At 38.6% G+C, this 23,867-nt stretch overlaps 1 protein-coding gene across 2 annotated transcripts in view; it reads left to right on the top strand.

Annotated features, from left to right (window-relative positions):
- KCNQ1 (potassium voltage-gated channel subfamily Q member 1) overlaps positions 1-23,867 on the top strand; it is a 353,161-nt gene that overhangs the window by 231,586 nt on the left and 97,708 nt on the right. For both annotated transcript variants that reach the window (XM_031049067.2, XM_005149194.3), the window contains 4 exons: positions 11,266-11,341; positions 17,858-17,952; positions 18,620-18,666; positions 19,483-19,544. In XM_031049067.2, coding sequence (XP_030904927.1) covers positions 11,266-11,341; positions 17,858-17,952; positions 18,620-18,666; positions 19,483-19,544 — 280 coding nt within the window. The remainder of the gene's footprint in view (positions 1-11,265; positions 11,342-17,857; positions 17,953-18,619; positions 18,667-19,482; positions 19,545-23,867) is intronic.

Genomic DNA, 23,867 nt, shown 5'->3' on the forward strand with positions numbered 1-23,867 from the left:
AGCCCCTACAGAGATGGCAGGCCCGAAGCCATAGTGACCTAACCATCCGTCAACTTCCAGTCCTTCCTAGTGTCTCATGGTGTAAATCAGCACAAAATTTGGCCTCGTGCTTTTCATTTGCTTGGGGGGGTGGTGTTGGGGAGTGTGTAAGGAGTGTTGATATGGTATGATTTCAGCATGTAGTACTTGGAAACAGCTTCACAGCAGCAACTTTCATCATTTCTTTCTCATTATCAACTGGCAGGAGAATTTGTCGATCATCTCTGTAGTAGAAAACAACATAGAAAATGTTAGGATTTCTGAAAGAGTATTATCATTGATTCTGATAATGTAAATATTGCTGTTCAGGTCAATGGCCTTTTCCTTTCAGATACTTCTTCCTGCTGTAATTCCTGTCTCTGCAACAGGAGAGCTGCTTTATTTTGTCAGTTAAAACTGTATAATGACTTTCATTTGTGTTAGACAGCTGAGATACTCTCCTGGTTTACCTGCTTTGCCAAAATAGAATAGCCTGAACTTGTGAGGGTGTGTGAGTGAATGTAACATCTTGCTTATGATTGGTTTTACAAAGAAAAAAAATACCTTTTTTTTTTTTACCTGTCTCTATTCACCATTATTAAAAAATACACATATTACTGAGGTGCAGGGAAAAACTGAAGGAGATTCTGGCTGAAGTCATTGTGAAAGGTTAAATAAGTAGCAATGCAATATTGTTTTGACCTTCCATGGATCCCTTATGAACTGCATCAGCAGTTGACCTAATAAAAGATTATTTCTGTTTTCTCAAAACAAAAGGTTAAATGGGATTTTATTGGTACTATTATGTGATGAGTCTTAATTAAGATGTGGGATACAACATACGTTAAATTAACATGGCTAAAATATTATGTAGAGTGGAAACCAGTAATTAAAAATTCTTAATGAGTTGATCATAATGCTTTTCATATGCTTAATATGCTTTTTCATCACATACTTAGCATTAGATATTTTATGTACAAGTTGTATCTGATATATATTCTGTGCAAAGCAATTTAAGCCAAAGAGAAAAGCCATACTTAGCCTTGTGTTTGCAGTGGTCTTGTAACTCTCGACAACGAATACAACAAAGAGCTACTGTGTAGTGTTAGCAGCTTCTTGAGCATACCAAGTAGTGTAACATCAACCAGTTTAATATTCAAAAGTTATTACAATTTTAATAGGCCAACAATAGAGGTAAGCAACCATAGGCAATATGGTTATTTCTTCCTAGTGTCACTGATTGTAGCCCTCATTTCTATGTATAATTTGGAACCATAAATTAGAAGCTCTGAAAAAAATAATTTTTTTAATCTGAAGAGATTGCTCTTTATCAGATGCTGCAAAATAACACTGTGGATGGCTTTCCATGCGTGCTGAACTCCAGCTCTGTTGTGCTCTGTCTTCAGCCTCTTTAGAAAAGGAGTTTAACGTGTCAGTCTATGTCTGTAAGAGGGTGCCATGCATTATTATATACTTACCTGTGATCTCATTTGTGGCTAGTTACTTTCAAATTGCCTGGCCTTGAAACCATGTAAAAAAAACAACTGCCTTCTGACTCAACAAGATGTGGAGAGTGAAGAGCTGAATAAAGGTTCACTGTGATTTGATATGGGTATCAATATCAGTTGGTATTTGTTAATGATATCACCAAAGCTGGGGAACAACAGCTAATTCTGACAAAATGGGAACTGGCATATATATTTTTCCTGCTTACTCTACATGGTCTTTCAGTCCCTTTCAAAGCCAATTTTGTCTTCCTATTCTTTCCCCAGGTCCTTTGTGCAGCCCTTCATATACTTGCAATAGACATAAGAAAAACAGAATTGTGAAAGTATGCAGCAAAGGCCATTTAGGATATACAGGAAATCTCATGCTCTTTCCTGATTTCAGTACAGATTTTTATAGTAAGGGCTATGTTCCTTGCTAGCACGATCATGGGCAGATCGCAAAGGAAATCTCCTTACACTACATCCTTTTGCCCCACCATACCATTAGTTTTGAAAATGTATGCATGATCTTTATTCTAGCTACAGCAATTTGTCATGGTTCTAGATATGTGTTGGACAAATCTGAGCATTGCACTCCAAAATCCTATGTTGTTTAGCTGTTCTGGATCCTTTTAGTTTGGAAACCAGTTTTTGTTTTGTTTCTCAGGACATGCTGAGGAATAGAGTGAAAACTGGGAATGGAGTAGAGAGTCAGCATACTTGAAAACTTTGTTTTTAATAATGTGTTTACCTTCCTTACCTTGTGTCCCGTCTCCCAGTATCACATAAATACTTGTAAAATGATCCACTTTGAGTTACAGCAATACAGTTGTTTTGCAGCAGTATAGATATTATAGTTTGTACTTGGGTGAGTTATGAAGCCAAGACCCTTGTGCGACTTGTGTTCCCTATCAGAAAAACAGCTTCTAAAAGCTTATGTACTTCATGCCATCACTTGCTGATCCACATGGCAGTTATTTTTATCTGTGCTAGCTAAAAGTCAGAAGAGCAATGTTTCTTTCCTTTCTCAGGCTTGCATTTAAATATTCATTTCAGATTGTCTTGATAAGAATATATTTTACAGGGCTAGACACATATGCTCTATTTTTCTGAGTTTCATATTGCTCTCATTGCCTGAAACAAGTCAAATCACATGAGCTTGTTTTTCCCTTTCCATGTGAGCTCCCACCTCCTGCTTCCCCACCACCCTACCACCCCTTGGACACCTCTCCCAGGCCACCAGTGCAAAGCTTGGGATTCTTTCTGATCTGCCAGCTGTGGCTGATCAGGTTTCCCACCAGCTGCCATCACTGCGTGAAGGCTCCCAAAACAGGAGAAAAGCCCCAGTGCTGTGCTGAAGATGGCATGTGTGCCTTTCTCCAGCTGTACACCAGTGTTACACCTCCACTGAGATACAGCTGAGAGTGGGGAGATCACATCACACTCTGAGCTGTGGTTGCTGAGCTGCCCACCCTGTGGGGAGGCTGCACCTTTCCAACTGCTTCTTCCATTTATACGCCATGCTTCAATGGCATGACTGAAAAACCTACATGATTTTTTTTCTTTTTTAAAAGATTTCTTATAATAGTAGGCTATTTTTATTATTAACTGAAGATACAAAAACATCAAAATCCTCCAAAGGCAATGTTAGTTTTTAACTTCTTCTTCTTTGCATGTCCCCTAAAAATCCACAAACCAAGCTAAACGAGACTACCTGCAGGGAGAAGAGGATTGCTGTAAGGACACAAAAGGATTTCTGAGTTAAGCCTGTGACTTTTGAGAAGGAAGATAAGCAAGCTGCTGTAAAAATAATATACGAGTCTGTTGAAAGGTGACTGTGGATTTAAAACTACATATCTTAAAATAAAAAAAAGATCAACCATAGGTAGGTAGGAGAAGACAGAATGGGGGGAGGAGCTTTGAAATATTCAGTTTTTTAATTCAGTTTAAGCTAACTCCCCCAGGACTATGTTCATATTCAGTAAATAATAACTGAGATGTTTACTGGCTAAAGGGTTCACTAAAAGAGTGAATTTGACGTTACTGTGACAGAGTGTTCCCATAGAGCAAATTTTTATCTTACAGCCACTAATACTCTGATGGGAAGCCAGGCCCTACATCCCTCTAGGTAGGAAGCAGAAATTACATTATGAGACACACGCATTTAAGTCAAAGCAGCTGTATTTTTAAAGTTAAACATTCAAAGCGTGCTATTCTGTAGAAATTATGACTTAAATGTCTTCATAGAAATCATTGCTGATGATACTGAATTATTCAGGGCTTAAATGAACAAATGCATTTGATAAAAACTTACCTGTTCATGACCAGTTTGCAAGCATGAGTAAGAGTTTGGTAGACAAGGATATTTCATAACCAGATTGTTTACTAATAATTACAAAAATGCCTTTGACTGCTAAGACTAAAGAAGTTTTTAAAATCTAGCTTACCTGCTATTTGTGGTTCTTCTTATTCTACATGTATCTATTAGTTTTGCATTCCTATTGCATTTAAACCTGTGAAGGCCCCAGAGGTGAGGACTGTGAGGGATGCCTGAATTCACTTCATGTGTCTTGTCACTAGTTTCTAACTTTATTTTCATGAATAGATGGGAAGTCCAGAGGGCAAGGTCTAGTAAACAGTGTTTGACCAGTAAACAAAACGTGTTCATACCTTAAAAATGTTATGGGAGTTTTTATGCGAACACTAAGCTTGGCTGAAGCCCATTGAATAAAATATCAGTTTTATGAAGTAACTGGTTTGCTCTTCAAGTGTCATCATGTTTTTTTAACACTTCTGGGCAGCTTTTACTGGTTTGTCCTTAAGATAGTTTTTGTGAATCATTTACAGGCCAGGGTATATTTTGAGAGCCCCCATATGAATATACCATAATGATGGCAAGCAACAGTTGCCAAGCTCTAGCAACAGATGAAAGGAAAAGCTAGGTAGCCCTCATTATTTGTAATAATCAATGATACTGATTTGATTCATGGGTACAGTGATCAAACATTTGCAAAGTGAAGGTTCAGGGAGGTAAAATGCCAGGTGTTTGGCCATTTGGACCAAAACAACCCCATGTAATGCTACAGGCTTGGGGAAGAGTGGCTGGAGAGCTGCTTGGTGGAAAAGGACCTGGGGCCTCTGACTGACGGCCGCTGAACATGAGCCAGCTTGTGTCCAGGCAGCCAAGGAGGACAACAGGATCCAGGCCTGTATCAGAAACAGTACAGCCGGCAGGGCCAGGACAGTGATCATCCCCCTGTACTCAGCACTGGTGAGGTCACACCTCAAATCCTGTGCTCAGCTCCGGGTCCTTCACTGCAAGAGAGACATGGAGGTGCTGGAGCGGGTCCAGAAAAGGGCAATGGAGCTGGTGAAGGGTCTGGAGAATAAATCTTATGAGGAGCAGCTGAGGGAGCTGGGGGTGTTTAGTCTGGAGAAGAGGAGGCTCAGGGGGGACCTTACTGCTCTCTATAACTACCTGAAAGGAGGTTGCACTGAGGTGGGGGTCAGTCTCTTCTCCCAGGTTACAAGTGAAAGGACAAGAGGAAGTGGCCTCAAGCTGCATCAGGGGAGATTTAGAGCGGATATTAGGAAAAATTTTTTCAGCAAGAGGCTGGTCAGGCATTGGCACAGGCTGCCCAGGGCAGTGGTGGAATCTCCGTCCCTGGAAGTGTTCACAAACCGTGTGGATGAGGGCCTCAGTGACATGATTTAGGGGTGGCCTTGGCAGTCCTGGGGTAATGGTTGGGTTTCATGATCCTAAAGGTCTTTTTCAACCTAGCTGATTCTATGATTCTATGATTTTCTATTACAGAATACACAGCAATACAACCTAATCCTTTCCAATTTACCACATCTAAAATGTTGCCCAGTGTGGAGAGAATCCCATCAACTCTAATGGGCAGGGAATGACAGAATAACCTTGAGCCACAGCAAATTCTATACCAAAAGTGCCTGGAGGATTAACAATGAAGGATTTCATTAGAGTTAAACTCACTAATGAAATGGCTTAATGTAGTTATTCTGAGTCTCGTCCATGAGATCCTGGGACAAGGAATGCTTTTCAGTGCCTGTATGGAAAAAATACTTCAGTTAACATGCACAACATAGTATTAAAATCTGATGTGTTAAAGATAAAGTTTAAGTCTAAATAATGATTAGTGCCAAAAACTTCAGGCCAATCAACGTTAGCCTTCTTCCTTAATACTTTAGCTCTCTCCTAAATCAGAAATTTAAGATGACTGCAGAGAATTGAAATACATTTGGAAACTGAGCTTGACTTCAAATCAATGTAAGGTTTACTGAGAAATGGGCATTTTGTAAAAGATTATATAAAACTGTGGCTCTCTTCTACTAAGTTTTCATTCTTGTTGAACTCATTCTGAATAGACAGCGTTGACCTTTTAACTTCGATAATATCAGAGTCCATGTGTGCTGGGAGGTCTATGCCAGACATTATGGTCCTGATAATAAAATGTTCTACAAATGAACAAAAAGGGTTATAAATAGGAAATGAGCACCACCTTTCTTCTGTCTTGTTGCATTAATATTTCTGTTAACACTAAACCAATATATAGAACACCTTCCTGAGATGAAAAGGGGAACAAACTTCTAATGGCATTACTAGGGGTTTGATATAAGGATAGTTAAGATCTCTAATTAGTAACTGGGTTTCCTTTCTTGTTTTTATGAATGAAAGAACTGTGTATTTCAGAATAGGGATTAATTTAATACAACCTCATTTAAAAAATAGTTTATATTCTTCTTGAAACAAGATAAAGTATGCAGCTGCTTACTTCCTTTTTTGTAAAGCCACATGTTTCTTTTTGTAAACAAAAGTCTTAGCCTTTGTCCCAGAAAGCTTTCTTCTGGTGTGGCCCTGCAGGTCTCCTTGCAGGAATCACAGAATCCCAAGTGTTGGAGGGGACCTCAAAGATCATCTAGTCCAACCCCCCTGCAAGAGCAGGGTAACCTAGAGTACATCACACAGGAACTTGTCCAGGTGGACCTTGAATATCTCCAACGTAGGAGATTCCACAACCCCCCTGGGCAACCTGTTCCAGTGCTCTGTCACTCTTACAGTAAAGAAGTTCTTCCTGATGTTCACATGGAACCTCCTATGCTCCATTTTACACCCATTGCCTCTTGTCCTACCACTGGATATCACTGAAAAAAGCCTAGCTCCATCATCCTGACACCCACCCTTTACATATCTGTAAACACTGATGAGGTCACCCCTCAGTCTCCTCCAAGCTAAAGAGACCCAGCTCCCTCAGCCTCTCCTCATAAGGGAGGTGTTCCACTCCCTTCATCATCTTTGTGGCTTTGCGCTGGACTCTTTCAAGCAATTCCCTGTCCTTCTTGAACTGAGGGGCCCAGAACTGGACGCAATATTCCAGATGCGGCCTCACCAAGGCAGAGTAGAGGGGGAGGAGAATCTCTCTTGCCCTACTAACCACACCCTTTCTAATGCACCCTAGGATGCCATTGGCCTTCTTGGCCACAATGGCACATTGCTGGCTCATGGTCATCCTCCCATCCACCAGGACCCCCAGGTCCCTTTCCCCTTCCCTACTTTCCAGCAGGTCAACCCCCAACCTGTACTGGTACATGGGGTTGTTTTTCCCCAGATGCAAGGAGGCAAGTGGGTGCTGGATGAAGCTGGTGACATTCATTGTGTTTGTCAGTGAGTGCAAGACTGGGGCATGAGCCACACCTTGGGAAATGTATTGAGATTTTTGCCAGCTGTGTTGTGAAAAATGAATGATATTGCAAATTAATGTACAAATTGCCCTGTTAAAATAGTGTGGGACATTTACAAATGTTTAAAACTTCCCAACCAAATGAGAATGTGTAAAGTTGCCTGAAGTTCTTCAGCATGGTTGTTTTCCAAATTATGTGAAATTCCAGTCCAGATTCCTGATGGACTAATGAAGAGATTGGATTTCCTCCAAATGACTTGTGGTAGGTTAAGTATCGTAGTAACAAAAGGAGGCAGAAAAAAGGAATGACTTCTAGTCATTTTATTCTGTGAGGCTTTCTTTTGTAACATGGGTGCTCAATCCATTGTATTTTATTGCCAGGGTTTTTTTTTAATTCTAATTTCTTACGCTTTGAGGAGTGCCGGCATCCGCAACAGGTTTCTTTTTCACTGCACAAGTAAAGCAAACCTAGTTTATACCTAAAAATAATGTAGGTTTGCATTAATCTCTTGGCTCTATTACCACTGGGATGGTTTTCTGTTGTCGATGAGTTGTTATATCCTTCTGGATCATTCCTATGATTTATGGCAATGTTGTGGCTTCACTGGCAGCTTTGCAACCTAATTCTGTGAGTTTAAGTCCACAGAAAGTATCACATAGTATGTGCTGTGTTCAAGATGATCTTTATGTCTATTTATATCAAAAATGAGTTGCTGGTAGCCAGTGAAAGCAATTTTTCTTTGGAGAGATACAGGCCAAGATACTGACTAGTATTGAAAGTAATCATCTTTAGCTCTATTTTACAGGCATACAAACTGCTTCAGTTTATTTTTGAAAGTAATATGCTGATGGTTACTGGAATCACTCAAATGATGATTGGCAAGTTTCTTTAGATTTAAGTTGCCATGACATTAATCAGTACTGTGAGAGTGAGGCTCAAATCCCCATGAACACTCAGGAGAGGAAAATAGCTTCAGTGACAAAAGGGCAAAACCCTCGTCTGCTGCCCCTGTTGCTAATGAACTTCTCAAACAAGATTTCTCCCAAAGTTAGGCAAAACCAAATGTGTAAAAATGAGGGACTTCAATTGCAGAGAGAATAGCTCCCACAGCCACACTGAAGCAGGCAGCCCTCCAGAGTCCCCCCCTTGTCTCCCAAAACCCCTTACACAGGGGCTGAGGAAGGCAAGTGCCATCAGAGACTCAGTGCAGAGCAGGACTTCTCCAAAGGGCGTCTCCCGCTCGCTGTGGGGCTGCATGCACAGCCAAGGTGTGCTGCTGCGGTCTGTAAGCACTCTCAGATGATCTCATTTCCCACCAAAATCCTAAAAAAAGTATGCATGAAACTCTTGCTGTGAGGATGGTAATGTATTGAGTGGCTATCTGGCATCTAAGCATGCCATATGTCCCCAGAGATTGCAGACAGCCATTCTGTAACCAGAATTCAGAGATGTCACAAGTGGCTGAACAAACAAATATCACCAGTTAATGGTTAAGCTCTCAATTTACTAAAGCATTTGTTACCAGTTTGCAAAAGAGATCAAACAACCATGAATCATAACCTTGGCTACTAATTAAATCCTTTATTCTCTTCCCTCATCACAGAAGCATTTAATCTTGGGGAATCAGGACAGCCTGTTGTGCAGAAGTAGATTTTACAGCATAAGCAGAAACAAGCTTACTGTCAGGTTTCCTACTGGAGCTAGAAACGGGAAGGAATAAAATGAGAATATTAAGTTTCCCTCCTGGCATGGAAATTCATGTTAGCACTGACCAATGACTGATGTAAAATAGCTGCATTGGAAAATCATTTTGGTGATGTACTTTTGTTATTTCACTGAATGGTGAATATTAGTTTCATTATCCAGCTGTCTTGCTTATAGATGAGACTTCTCATCTAGATAGAGAATGAGGAATTTGGTGTGTTTTACTAGCTGCCCCAAAATGAAATACTTTACTCAGAAATAACGGACTGTGAAGAACACCCTAGAGGAATGAGGCCCAAATATAAATACTACAAGCAGTTGTATTGCAACTGAAATTTATTTCTATCTGTTATAAGATGTTTTTTTGTGTGTTTATGTATAGGATATATAGCTGCATGATGGTTAAAATCTCACGCTTTAGGTATGTAATAGCAAATAAGGTAGTTTAACTTTTTGGCTCCCAACTCTGTGAAGCAGAACTTTGAAATCCCAGACACTATTTCCTTTGTGTTTTGGGTAAATCATCCTCGTCCCTAGCAGCAGTGATGCAGCAAGGGCTCACGGAGCAGAGACTCTATGAATTATCATTAGCTAACTCTGTTCACCACATCTCAGTCCAAACAGACAGTGATCCCAGGAGTGGATTTCCATTTTTATAACATGAACCATGATGTTGCAGTCAGATCTGTATAAGCAGGGATCTAGAGGGTGTCTCTCTGAGACACCTCAGTAAGGTGTTAAGAGGGAAGGACCTCCCTGTACAGGTCCAACTGCAGCTTCAGGGATCGGTACATAATTATTGAGGTAAAGTCACATTATATAAATGCACTCACAGTTTTAGTGATCTGTAGACCTGTGGTGAAAAGCTTTATGTTATTAATTTGAACAGCAACCATATTTTGTGCTGTATCCAGACAAAGTAATCTTTTGTGCCATTGCTAAATCTGAACAATTTCTGTAACAGGAAGAAACCACCTGAGAGACAGTATCTACAAGTAGAAAATGAGGGCTTTTTTTTTTTTTGTTCCGTTTTTGGCTTTGCAGAAAGCTATTTTCCCAGTAAAAAGTGTGAATTTAAGAAAAAAAACAACTAATGCCCCAGCTACGTTTGTCCTGCTGCTCAGAGGACAGACATCCACCATTTGCACAGGCAGAACTTCTGTTGGCTGGGGGAGATCTGTCCTCAGGAAATTCACAAATACTCACCAAGTATAACAAAGGCACAAGCCTGTACAGAACTTAAATATGTCTGTACTCTAATTAACATGACAGTTGTCAGGTTCAGTACAGACAGAAAGCACTACCTAGTGACATCTCAAGTTGCTGATCTATTACTATTACTAATAAGAAGTTGATAAAGATAAAACATCTGGAATATCCAACTCTGCTTTTACTGCTGCTTCCCCAAAGCCATCACTAGAAATTTGGGATGACAGATATTTGTGCATTTAAAGAGGAAATAAAGATTGTGCAATAATGTAATGTTTTGATAAGAGTAATAGAACGAGCAAGTAGAATAAGTCGTTGGTACAGCTTAAACTTTTGATTTGCTATTTTAATGTTAAGGAGAATACATAATTTTGCAAGCTTTGAAAAAAAATCGTATTTGTTGCTCTTAATGTTTAAAAAATGTCAGGTACTATGAAAATCTTTTGAAGTACAAAGAGCAAATTACTGATTTTTAATTGTGTTTTCAGCTCATATGCATGTGTATGAAAGGGAAATATGTTTGTTTAAAGACCTTTCAGATTATTTTTTCTTTATATACACTTAGAGTTCAGTTTTGGGATACATGTGTATGTAGATGTTGCATCCAGCTACCACGAGATCATTTGGATTGCTTAGCAATCAATGACTCAAAAATTTTTAAAATGTTATTTTAAAACAGTTTTTAAAAACAAATTCATGTAAGTGAAGAAATATATTGCACAGGACTCTTGAGGGGGAAACACCCATAAAACCACCAAAGACTGGATTTCTAAAGTGACTGCATATAAAAGCTGTAGATGGCTGAATATGGAGAAAATTGGTACCTTTGGGTTTGGTGTTCTCTTGTGGAAATGAAACTGGGAAAGATGGGTGGAGGTTTGCTTAGACGTATGTGGAGGCTATGTGGACACCTCTTTTTACTGTGAAATGTATGCAAACCTAGCATAGGTCAGATAAAATCCTGGATTTTTACAGCCTTATTGAAAGGTGAGGAAAGTCATCATAATAGTGTGTTGTGCTCCCAGGCTGAATTGCAACTACTTGCATTACTCATTCACGTGTTAGTGAAGCATTTTCTGCAGACTGTTATTGTCTGGATGGAGATGCTCTTTCACCCCACTCACCTTCCTCATTTTTCCCACAGGCTGCGAGAACACCACCGTGCTGCAATTAAGGTGATTCGTAGGATGCAGTATTTTGTGGCAAAGAAAAAGTTTCAGGTGAGTTGTGAATAGAAAGCTCCTTTTCTAAATAAACCCTTTTATTCTCCTGATTCATTGCGTCTTTCAGAAACTTAAGAGAGACTAACACAATTCATTTCAGTAATGGTGAACTACATCCACTATTCTCTCACCCGTTCAATAGGGTAGTTGTTTAGCAGCAGGTTAGTCAACTGTGGATGCACTGGAAACAGGCTAAACTCCTGAAATGCGGTCCGAATTAAAATGTTATTTTCTGCTAATGGACTTGACCCTTAACCTTCTGTTATCACTGTCTCTTTCTCTCAGTACAAACATTCTCATATGTCTCCATTAATTCTGAGGTGTGTGTTACTGTCATGCCGAGTCAGTGGGATTAGAGAGTAAAATACTACCTCAGCCTTGTTTCTGTCTCTTACTCAATGATAATGAAGTCCTGATAAGAAGCCAGCATGGAAATTTGTTAGCGTATTAGAAGGTTTCTCCTTCCTTTTCCCTTCTCCCCTCTGCATACGTAACAGAGCTCCTTCCCAGTTTGTGAGGTTTTGGCTCTCCTTCCTCCTGTAGCATTCACTGTCAGACATTTCCTGTGTGCCACTTCACTTCCTCTACCATTGCAATACCATAAGCATTTAATGGTAGTTAATTAACCTTGTTGCCTGGTCTCAATAAAAAATTCTGGCTGCAAACCTTCTAAGAATGTGGTTTCTAAATCAGTTTCATTAATCCAGTAAGAAAATGTGTCAACAGCCTTCAGCTTGATTTAAACCAGGTGAATCTATATATATGTAAGAAATACATCACTTTACTTAAAATTAATTAATAAGGTGCAATCTCTGGAGAGCTTCACAACTAAAAAATTGAAAGAAAGATAGGGGCTTAACTGCACACATCCATTTTCATATATGACCTCACCACTACTGCTTACAATAGACTAAAAAGCTTTCTACCCTTAATCTAGACCCCCAAAAAGGGAGGGTGTCCTTTTTCTTACCAATTTGAAGGGTGCAGAGTTTCAGAATCAAAAAGATGATGATGCACCAGTCAAAAACATCATTGTTTCTTTAAGGCTGTGCTTGCTGCTGCTTCAAAACCATGATTCTGACTTCCTCACTGAAATTTAGAAGGGCTGCCTGAATTCTTTAGCAATTTTCTATTTTGAATCTTTTTATTTTTACTAAAATTCATGAGCTAAATAATAGCCAAGATTGCCTGAGCTTTTCAGAATTTGTTTCAGTCATATATAGTGTATTGAGACTGTCACCATTTAGGCTGAAATCTCCCGTATCCAAGTTTTTCTTAGAGAACTTTCAGAAAGTTTCTGCTAGCCTATTTCACCTGTTATTTTTATTAAAGTAAAATTAAGGAAGGCACAATGTCTGGACTAATTTTTGTAGTTATTTTGTTGAGAAGCTCCTTAACAATTGCTGTCCAGAGCTTGTAACTTGACAAGGGACGTGGTCAGTTCCAGTCATGTGTCCACTGCTGTTCAGTGAAAAACTGCCTAAATGTGGCCAGTTCCATTAAACTTTAATTTATCCTCATTCTAAGACCTGACTGTGATCCTTTGCTCCATGGTAATTACTGAATCATTCCTCTCATAAATTTAGATCATAAAATATTTGCCATGGCATTAACTGAACTGCTTAGAAACAAGAAATCTACACGTTATATATCTACCTCCCAAGTCGTATTTGTCAAAAACAGATTCTGAAAATGCCTGAACGCTGTGTGCAACATTATCCACCTGGCAAATAAACGGAACTCCCCTGCGGCAGATGATTTGATAGAAGCTGAAAAAGCATTTGACTGAATAGAATGGGACTATTCAGTTCATACTTTAAACTTGTTTGTACTTGGTATCCCAGTTGCTAATCTGGCTTCTCAGTTGTACTCTCACTTTCACATCTGCAAAAGACCTGGCCCTGGCCATCTGCAAAATCCCTCAACCAGGTTGTCTCTCATCCTTCTTTAGTAGTCTTTCTTCTTCCTGTGCTCTCAATATTAGCAGTTAGTAAAGAACTAAAAATGCCAGATAGGTTGAAATGGAATGTATCTCACGTCACTCCTGCACGCAAGTGATACTCTGCTGTTTCTGTCAGAAGCAGAATCTCCCAATGGGAACATATGGGGGATATGTGATACTTCTCCATGATTTCTGCATACAAAGTTATGACCAAGTTTAAAAAGTTTGGAGAGCACCAATGTCACATTTTTCAAAAGCATGTAAGTAACTTAATGCACAAAGTCACCTTGAAATTCAAGCCACAAGGTGCTTTTGAAAATTTCTCCTGTAATTAAGAGATAACCACTCTCATTATTCTTTCCTCGAAAGTATGCTGTAAATCTGCTTTGTTCTATTGTATGCACATAAAGTAGTCATAAGAAATTAATATGTTTAAACATGTGCCAAGTAATGACTATAGTTTCTAATAACCAGTCCAATGCACTATCTGAAATTAAGGTAAAGCAGAAAATGCATTTTTTAAATGTATCTTTTAGCACTGAAGAGGTCTGCATTGCTGTTTTCTCCTAGATGTTTGCCTTCTAAGCTTTTTGTGGTTATGTAAAATGTATTTTCCTAAAAGAAAATTAAGATTTTTTTTTCTTTTCTACAACTACTGCGGGAGGAAGGAGCAGGAGGGAAATTCAGCTGAATTCCATTGGACTACTCATGCTTAAAATTAGCTGAAACACGAAGCAAGGCCAGCAATAAAAGGAGTATTTTTTAGAGATGACTCTGAAGCTTTTGAGGTGGGGAAGCATAGGAAGAAGGGGAGGAAGAGGAAAATTTTGCAAAATAGATCCCAGCATGAAGCCAGCATGGTTCTTAAACTATACCAGCTATTTGCAGGATACACCTGTATGCCTAAATTTGCCTACATACACATAAGAGCCCAATTAATAACAGGGGATGATGGCACCACAAGGACAAAAGTCAGTTAGAAAGCAGACCCTTCCTGTTTAAAAAATAAATAAAATAAATAAATAAAGAGAAGCTAAACATGGATACAAAGAAATTTCACAGGACATGAAAAGCAATTCTTTGTGAAGGCGTATTTTGGGCATATTTTTCTCTTTAAAAGAACAGGAGAAATTTATGCTCTATTTTTAAGTCCAGGTTTGAACATTGTCCATATGATGGTGCCCACATAAGAGCCAGACATAATATAAAGGATTAATTACTTTTTATGGATGTGTTTATGCTCTTGTAAAGTCTGTTGGACTGTTTCAAATTGTGTAGGAAAGATCATGTTCTGCTAGTAGTTAGCACAAGTACTGTGCATCAGTTAAGGTGAATGGCTCACAGTTCAAGAGGGGTTCTGTAGATTATAGTGAAAACAGTACTTCAGAAACTAATGGCTTTCCAGGCTTTGTTTACCCTGCCTACCATAAATGCATATACTAGACGTAAATCAGATGTCTTTGGCATAGTCTAACCTTACAACTGAATTTCAGAAGGAAAATCACTATACTCAGTTAATTCCACTGGCTGGATTCATGAGTAAATAATCTCTGTCTTCCAATTAGGAAAGTTTTTAAATGTCTTAAGACTTATGCACATGGATACAACTGTGATATCTCCATCACAAATACAGAGAGCAGGGATTTGATCTGATTTCCCACTGTCATTTAGAAATCTTTTCTTTTTTTCTTCTTTCCATGTAAATTCTTCCTGTTGAGTAAACCAGTTTCCTCCTAAAATATGTTTTTAACTCATGGTATGTTTTTAAACATGGCAAATATTCTATACATGACACAAACTAAAAATACAGGTTTCAGTTCCACCGATGCCATGGGTAACTGTTGCCTGGTTTGCTATAATTTCACTGGAAAATCTTGCATTTAGGTCTTAAAATTCATCATCTGATGTAATTCATTTGTCATGGTATGAATCATGAATTGTATGCGTAATTTTTTCTAATCTCCACACTGGGCTGTACCAAACAATGTAGCTCAGTGTCCTGTGCTTCAAAGGATGTTCTCCCCATTTTATTTGACTGTTACTTGGTTACATTTCCCAAAAATTCCCCTTATGTGGATTCTCCTCTCTATTTCCTGGGTCTGCCTCCCTGCACATGCAGATACTAGGGAACAGCAAGCACCAGTGGTGCACATTTAATATTTGGTGCTGGCTTTTCTGCTTTTTTGCAAATTTTTGTGTATGATGGGTGAGATTTTAACTAATTTAAGAAGATTTTTCACATGAATATTGATTAATTAGCAGAGGGATGGAAGTAAAGAAGATGTTAAGGAAAGCTGTGGAGCTGGCTTCTATTTTTTAATTCAGTACTCATTGATACTTCCCTGCTGCAGGCTTTTCTTTTTTTCCTTTTACAAAAAGGGTGACATGTTGTCAACATCAGGAGTATTTTCTCTTGGAGGATCAGATTTCAGTATGAAGTAGTTACAGAATAATTGGTACTGCCTGTTAAATACCCCATCCTACTCAGAAATAGAGCTTCATTCATAAATGCTATTTATCCCAGTTTTTTAGTTCTTGTTTTAAAGGGAAAAAAGCAGTTCAGTAAATGAAAAACAGGAAGGCACATCCCTGCTCTTTCTACTGTCAGACACCTGCACTGGAGTATGAGTATAGCAGGAGAAAGCTCTGAGTCTTTATTCTTACTGAATAGCTTTTCTGAACCTGGAGTTTTCAAGCTGAGTTTGCAGATTTCTCTCTTGCTTATTTTTAATACAAAAATAATCCAATAATTCTTTTTTTTCTTTTTTTTTTCACTGTCATGTTTACAGTACTAGTCCATGGAAAGACTTATGGGCTTATGCCATTATTGGACTGTATTTCTTTCTTTGTGGATGTTAGTTATGATTCATATCTGTGTAAACAGCTGGGATCCTTGGGAATTCTTTGTGCACTTTGGTTAAATTAAAGCAATTCCCAATCCTGTTTAGCCTTCCACTAGAGAGTACTTCACAATCACCCAAGGTTTGCTGTCAGCTTTGGGAATCTGGCAAGCTGAAATATTTGATGAAGCAATATTATTAAAGTAATAATTCCTAAAATGTGGGAGCTACCTCCCAGGCAGGCACAGGGGACTGCATGAAGGAACCGCAGCCTTGTTTTTATATTGTATCCCTCTTTCCTTTTGCTTAAAAAAGAAGGTATTTGTGGCATGAACTTAAGGTAAACCTGGAGCGTGTGAAATAAGGTTAAGCAGTGCAGAGACATCTGCTTTTGATGTAGAGGTGACAAAATATTGGAGTCCTCAAAGAGGCTATGTTAGAACCTACCACTGTAAACTCTTTTTCTTGTTCTGCAAAGGTGCAAGGAAGGAAAACTTGTAACTCAGTGCTACCAAGGCTTCTACCAAACCTTGAAAATTATTTACAAGGTATCTATATACAGCATAATGAATGAATCAGAAATATAGAATTATAGGATTATAGAATGGTTTGTGTTGGAAGGGACCATTAAAGGCCATCTGGTCCAACCCTCCAGCAATGAGCAGGGACATCATCAACTAGAGGAGGTTGCTCAGAGCCCTGTCCAGTCTGACCTTGAATGTTTCAAGGTATGGAGCATCTGTCGCTTCTTTGGGCAACCTGTTTGAGTGTTTCACCATCCTCATCGTAAAAAAAAAAAATCATCTCAACCAGCTGGCATGTCATTTATTGTTTCTTTATTGTTTGGCTGATTTGATTAGGATATATAAGAAAAGGGTTTCTACCAATTCATAAGTTCAAGTGTTACTGTTCAGTCTTACCTGTGAAGTTTACATCCCACTCCTCTCTCTTGTGTGGTGTTAGAGCCTCATTGCAGCTTCTTATATGTAGCACTGGTATTGACTGGACTCTAGTTTCTAGATGTAGGATTAAGATATTTTTAATTTATCACTGCACTTCACTTGCTTTGCAGTTAGTTTTGGTGTTTATTAGTTAAAATTACAGTCTTTGTCTTTAATATTACACAAAAGTTTTTGTTAGTAACAGGTCAAATTAAGGGTTTTCAATGTGTGAAATGCAGATTACAAACACATGGCTTTCTCCCTGCTCATTCCTTCCACCAGTATTTTCACCATATTTCCCACTAGATCTGAAAGCCTAGTCAATCTTTCTGGATGAGGAAGTCATAGTCTTGCACCTTCAGCCGGGTGCAGGACTCTGCATTTAACCTTCCCATGGCAAGAGCTGACCTGAGAACTCCAACTGTCTTGCTGCTGACTGAGAATAAGGGTTTGCATTTGTGAAAGGCCTCTTTACTGTTTGATGGTCAAGGAATATGAACAGAAGAAACTAGCGTCTCCACAAATTTCTGAGCAAAGTGACAGCTATACTTTTTTGGCCTTGAATTCAGTGGATAATCTCTTGAAAGGCACGTAGACCTGCAGTTACAAAAAGGTAGATCACAAGAATGTATGATCATGGCAACAATAAAGATATTTCGGATGTTGACACAGTGTTAAAAGGGGTTAAAAGAACTTACTGTTTACTCTTGAAAAAAAAAAGTCTGTGTTACGTAAACTCTTTCTACATCCTTGTGGCTTAAGGGCATGTGTTTTGGTTTTTATTTCACAGCAAGCTAGAAAGCCCTATGATGTTCGAGACGTTATTGAGCAATATTCTCAGGGTCACCTCAACCTGATGGTGCGAATCAAGGAATTACAGAGGAGGTATGTCCATGAAGTTCAGTGTCTGTACCCATAAAGACCAGCAAAAGGATGTTTGTAAATAGGTCAGTGATTGGGGCTGGGGATCAAAAACTGACAGGGTTCCAGGTGCCATATTGGTAGGACTCTGCAAAGTTACGGAATACATAATGGCATTCAAGTAAAGTTTTATTTTCACACAGGAAAGAAAAGAGCTTAAGCATCTGATTATTGGGACTTCTAGTTTTCATTATACTTACATGTATTGCCTCAGTCCCTGCTAGCTTTGACTGCACACTGCAATCCCTGTATCTTAGGGGCTGTACTATATGTACAGTGAGATACTGTCACATGCTCAAGTAGAATTGCACTCCATGAGCAAACTAAGAGATGACAAATGCAACAAGTAAGCTGCAGAAGAACAAGGAAAAGAGGAAGCAGTGCTGCTTGTGTGGAAAAGCAATGAAGTGCTAAAAATTTGCAGTCATTAAAGATGCTAAAGACCAGTATAAGTATTAACCCCATTTTGTTATTATTTTTATAATTTCAATAATTAGCTCAAAGCAACTCCTTCACTTACAGTACAAACCAGAACCCTTGAACTTCACTTTGCTTGCTTGTAAAGAGCCAGAGAAAGTGAAGATGATGGTTCAGGCTGATAAAAACTAAAATGATTCCTTTTGTTTTATAGGTTGGACCAATCCATAGGGAAACCATCTCTTTTTATATCTGTGTCAGGTACGTTAATATGAAGGATGTGTCTAAAGTTAATCTGGTTAAGATATCATCAATAATTGTTAAAATACTTTTTATTTTGTTGCCTAATTTTTAAACAGTGCCAATCAGTCATGGTCTGAAGCTTAAGCAACCACAACAGTATTTATTCATCAACACCTTTAAAATAGGTGTTATTTAGATACTTTTTAAAGTGGACTTTCTGCTTTCACTGCACTTTTCAGAATGTTTGCTCTAATCTCTGTAAGGTTCGCCATATTTTCAGGTAAATGGTATGTTATGACTACAGAGTTCCTATGAAATCAGTAATATTCACATAGTTCTTTGACAGCTTTGAGGGAAGCATGAAAAAATAAGTTTGCTTGCAATAAGTTGGCTAATGAAAACACTCGGTTAAATGTCATTTTCATACTCCTTTTTCTATGTAGTTTACAGGGGGAAAAAGACAAAATGTTATCAAATGCATTGTTTGACTTGGCTCTAGAGTCTTTTGCATAGTGGCAGATTGTTTTTAAATGGCAATTAAAACATTAACTAAACTGGGGACAGTTTTGTTCTCCTAGGTTAGAGCCTAAAACTAAGCTTGAAAGTGCCTGAAACTGATGGGCTATTAAAAGCCATGGCTTGGGCGAATGTTATAAAAAGAAACAAAAAGCTGCTTTTAAGGAATATTACTTCTTTTAAGGAATAGAGTTATCAGCCTGGTAAAAGTGTTCAGTTACACTGTGTTGGTGGGCTTGTTAAACACACCCTGTTGTGGCTTGGTGCTATTTTGTTATACTAGCATATATTAATTTGAAAATATTTCTTGTTCCACAGAAAAAAGCAAGGATCGAGGGAATAACACGATTGGTGCCAGGCTGAACAGAGTGGAGGACAAGGTAAACCTCAGTTAGACTGGCAGTGAATGAGGACATGGTCTGTGATTGAACAGTGCTTGTTTCATAGGATGTGGGGAAAAATTCAGCTTAAAATAGAGTTGAATATCTGGCTTTTCCAGGTGACGGAGTGTATTTTTGTGGCAGATTGTATTTTTGGTTCTTTCTTGTAATTTTAAGAGAATAAGAAAGAAAAAAAAATCCCACATACTTCAATTGATTTTGGTGTCTTTTGGGACTTAGCTTGAGTCTTTTAATTGTATATATTACACGTCTCATTGCTTTGCTTCCTTCCTCCACAATAGATAAAAGGCTCTGTTCCTTTAATAACTCAGTATATTATGGTCCCTAAGATTTCCCTTTGATCGTTTCTCTGTTGTTTATACAAGTCCACCTACAATTCCTTAGAGGGAGTGATAGCAAACCTCATTCTATCTTGATTTTCATTCCGTATGACAAATGGAGTTTCTCCTTTCAAGTGATGTGAAGCCAGAAAAAAAAATCAGACTTGTTCTATAATCTGAAATTAACAGTTAAGTGTCATGTAACCCTTTACTTCAATGCTGGCTGTGCTTGAAAAATTAGATTACAGGTAGAATCTATGTCACTGTTAAAAAATATAGATTTGCCTGTGTTGGTATTAGGGAAGGAAAGTTAAGATAATTGGTTTGAATCCTTTACTGATCTCTTACAGTGATATGTTTCATATGAATCCAAGAAGTGAAAACTTTTCTTGAGGAAAAGAGCTTTCAGAGTGTTTCTTCCACAACTGGAAGTATGTGATAACCTCATAAAGCATTTGTTCTGGAGAAATATCCAGCAGATATTCTGCAAACCAAAAGAGGTGTGAGCAGCACATCCCAAAGAATGCAAACTGAGCACCCTGAACTGTATTGATTCACTTGTGACATATCCATTCCTTACATGTTTCTCCTTAAATACTTAAGAGAAATTTGAATGATAATACTCAGAACTGTACTTCAGCCTCTTGGAAATAAATGGCATTTCAAAAGGAACAGGTGCTTCTTGGTGTATAGGGTGATGTAGAAGATATGGAGGTACAGTGCATTTTGCAAGAAGCATCACTGTGCAGAGCTCTCAGATCTGCATCTGGTCAGTGTTCTTGCACATAGAAGCCTTTTGAAGAAAGTTTGGATTACATTTATTTATTTTCTCTGTAATGTCAACTAAAAGTATGGAACACTAGAAAATGTCTCGTGACAAAGAGCAATGGCTTTTCAGTTTGGACAAATAATTCTCAAATGATAGCTAAACCAGCTTCTCAGTGCTGTTTGCAAAACCTCTAACGAGCCTGGGAAAGCTTTGGTGTTGTACTGGCTCAGAGATAAGCTGGTTTGGGGTTATTAATTACTCTTTTTACATCCTTACAAATAAATGCACCGTGAATTTATAGTGACTGTTATTTTATGTCTTGTAATGGGACTGTAAAACAGTCTCTGTTTAATTTTAGTATAGCTGGGTTAAATTTTAACTCTGTTTTAAGAAACAGATCTTTCTTTCTTTGCAGTTGTATGAGGTCATCTGTGGTTTCAGAGTTGTATGTTATCTGCCTTATGCAACTAGTCCTATCTGCAGGAATTTTATCTGAAAGTAGCCGAAAGGCTAAAAATAGAGAATTTCAGTTGGACTCGGCAAACAGTGGTATACATGACAGCACACTGGCAATGCTGAAATCGTGTTTTTGCTGCAGCTGCAGAAGGTAGCCAAGCACAGGTTTTTGGTATTTTTTGCTCTCAGACTGGCCTTTTCTTTCTTGTAAAGTGCATGGTACATAGTATGCTTTCAGCATACAGTTAAATCCTTCCTGAGCTGAGTACTATATAAAGGGTAACTATATCAGCTGTTTTTTAAGGTGACTGTATAGTTTAAACAGTTGCATCCAGTTTGGTTTGTGAATTAGTTTTGAATCTTCTGAAGGAGAGATTTTCAGTGCTGCAGACTGGTGTTAGTACCTAACCACCTTTTGTGCATTTGAAAAGTCTCATTTAAGTCATTTTAAAATGAGCCATAGCCTGAAATTGTTTGGAAACTCCTAATATGCAAGAAATTACACAGTACTCCCCATGCTACAGGAATAAGTTGAGTTCTTCCAATATATCTTTCTCAGTGATCATTAGTATGCTCCTTGGAGCAGAAGGTTGGTGTGCAGTTGTCAGAAAGTTTGTGTTAAAGCAGACAGAGAAAACCCCCTTAACTTTCAGGGTTTTAGAGCTTTTGGGTTCCTCTGCCTGTGGATGTCTGCTGTCACCACATGTTCAGCTACTTGTAGATCACTGAAGCAAAATCCAATTTCTGTATATTGTTATAGGCTTTTGTGGAGGTGGATTTTAAGTCTAGAAGCATTGACAAATAAAGACAACTCTGTGTTCAGGAATCCTTAATTGTATTTCTGGGACATCATGTCACTCTTGCAAAGCTTGTACTTGTGGCCCAAGTAGATGTTCTACAGGCATATGTATGGCTGGCAGTAGAGAGGGAAACTGGCATGTCAAAGGAACATTTTAAAATTACAGTGCTTAGAGCAGTGTGGCAGTATTGGCAGGAGCTATGACAGTTTATGCCACAAATCTGATTTTCCAAGTATTAAAATCAGCAAAAACAAAGCAAAAAACATTTTCTTCTTTTAAATTTAGGAGCATGTGTTCATTTGAGGGAGAGAGTCCTGTAGAGTCTGTTCATCTTGTGTACTGAGTGAAACTTTGACCTTGTGACTTATGCAGTTTGTGATAATGTAACTAAAGATTGTTTTCTAATATGCAGAAGCCAGGGGGATGAATCACACTTGCAGGAGCATTCCTGCAGAGTCCTTCCCGCGGAATTTTGTAATTTGGGCAAGCAGATGAAAAGGTGGTTTTGTACATGTAACTAGAAACTGCACGACCTAATAGTCCTTTGTTAAAAAAAAAAAATCACAATCCAACGTGTAATCACAGTGTATTTTGACTTTGCCGTTGTTCTCCATTGCTTATAAAGCTGACGGTAACAAATGCTCAGTTCTTCTAAACTCAGCCATATTGCCATGGCTGCGTGCAAACAGTTGCAGCACACGCTGTGCCCACACCCCACTGTCAGGACACCAGCCAGCTTTGGTCCAAGAGGCATGTAACTGCCGTAATACAGTGCCCAGGCTGAACTCATAAACCCTGCTAAGTAGCAATGATCCACGTACGTGCATGTAGATATGCTAGTCCAGTCCCTCAGAGAATGTTGTTGAGCAGCATTACAGTGGCAAATCAATTTATTTGTGGTGTCCAGCCTTTTCTGTTTTTATCCTGACATGTTCAGCCTACCCCCAAGAAGCCTGGCCACTGCTGGCCTCTGGCCAAAGTCAAAATCAGTTTTCCCAGATAGGCACAGCTGTGTGTGTGCAGCACTGTTAATCCTCACACAGGGAGCACTACATGCCAATGGTTTAATCCTGGGTATGCCCAGCAGCTCGATCCAGGAACAAGCTCATAGCACACTCAAGAACTTCTCTGTGGTACATCTCTTTTGTTTGCACTACTTTAATTTTAGCTTAGCTATAAATGACTGTAATTCTAACTTTTTAGAGTAAATTAATCTGTTCTTTTTTTGACCTTTTGCTGACCATTCATTTAGATATAACAGGCTCAGCTTGCACTTTTCAGGTAATCATCTGGGCTTACTGCTTGGCTGCTCTAAGGTAATTAAGTCTTAAATATAGCCACTGCACAAAATCATCTAGAATATACAGCAAGAGCTAAAATTGGCAGTCTCTGGACAGGCTTTGGTGCCTACATACCAAACTGCCCCAGATGTCAGTAGGTCCTGCCTGTGGACTTCGCAGAGTAGAGTAACAGAACCCAGATTTACAAAATAAATTTTGAAAAGCATTCTAGCAGTAGACATTATGCTCTGTTCTCTGTTCAATCAGTTTTAAAATAGGACTTAATCTTCCTCAGTGATTTGGATACTTCAAAATTTACTTTTTAAGAATAGTTACAGCAATCCAAATGAATTTTCTGGGTGTCCCTTCTATATACTCAGAACTATTCCTTTAGCTGACAGTATAGTATTGCCAAGGTCACAACTAAAATCGTTTCATGGTTTTTTTCAGTTATATAGAACATTAGAAGTGACGCTGTCTACTGCTAAATTTTAAGTTGTAGAGACTTAAATTGAGAAGATATGTAGTAGTGAGACATGTGACACCTTTTAATGTGAATCCAACAATTTTGCAAGACAATATTTTTTCCAAGCATATGCACCCTTTGCATGCTTATTAACTGAAAACATGTACCCTTGTACTCTGGTGAGTACTAACATAAAGAGCAACGTTCAGAA

The sequence above is a fragment of the Melopsittacus undulatus genome, chromosome 4 (genome assembly GCF_012275295.1).
Source record: "Melopsittacus undulatus isolate bMelUnd1 chromosome 4, bMelUnd1.mat.Z, whole genome shotgun sequence".
NCBI lineage: Eukaryota > Metazoa > Chordata > Aves > Psittaciformes > Psittaculidae > Melopsittacus > Melopsittacus undulatus.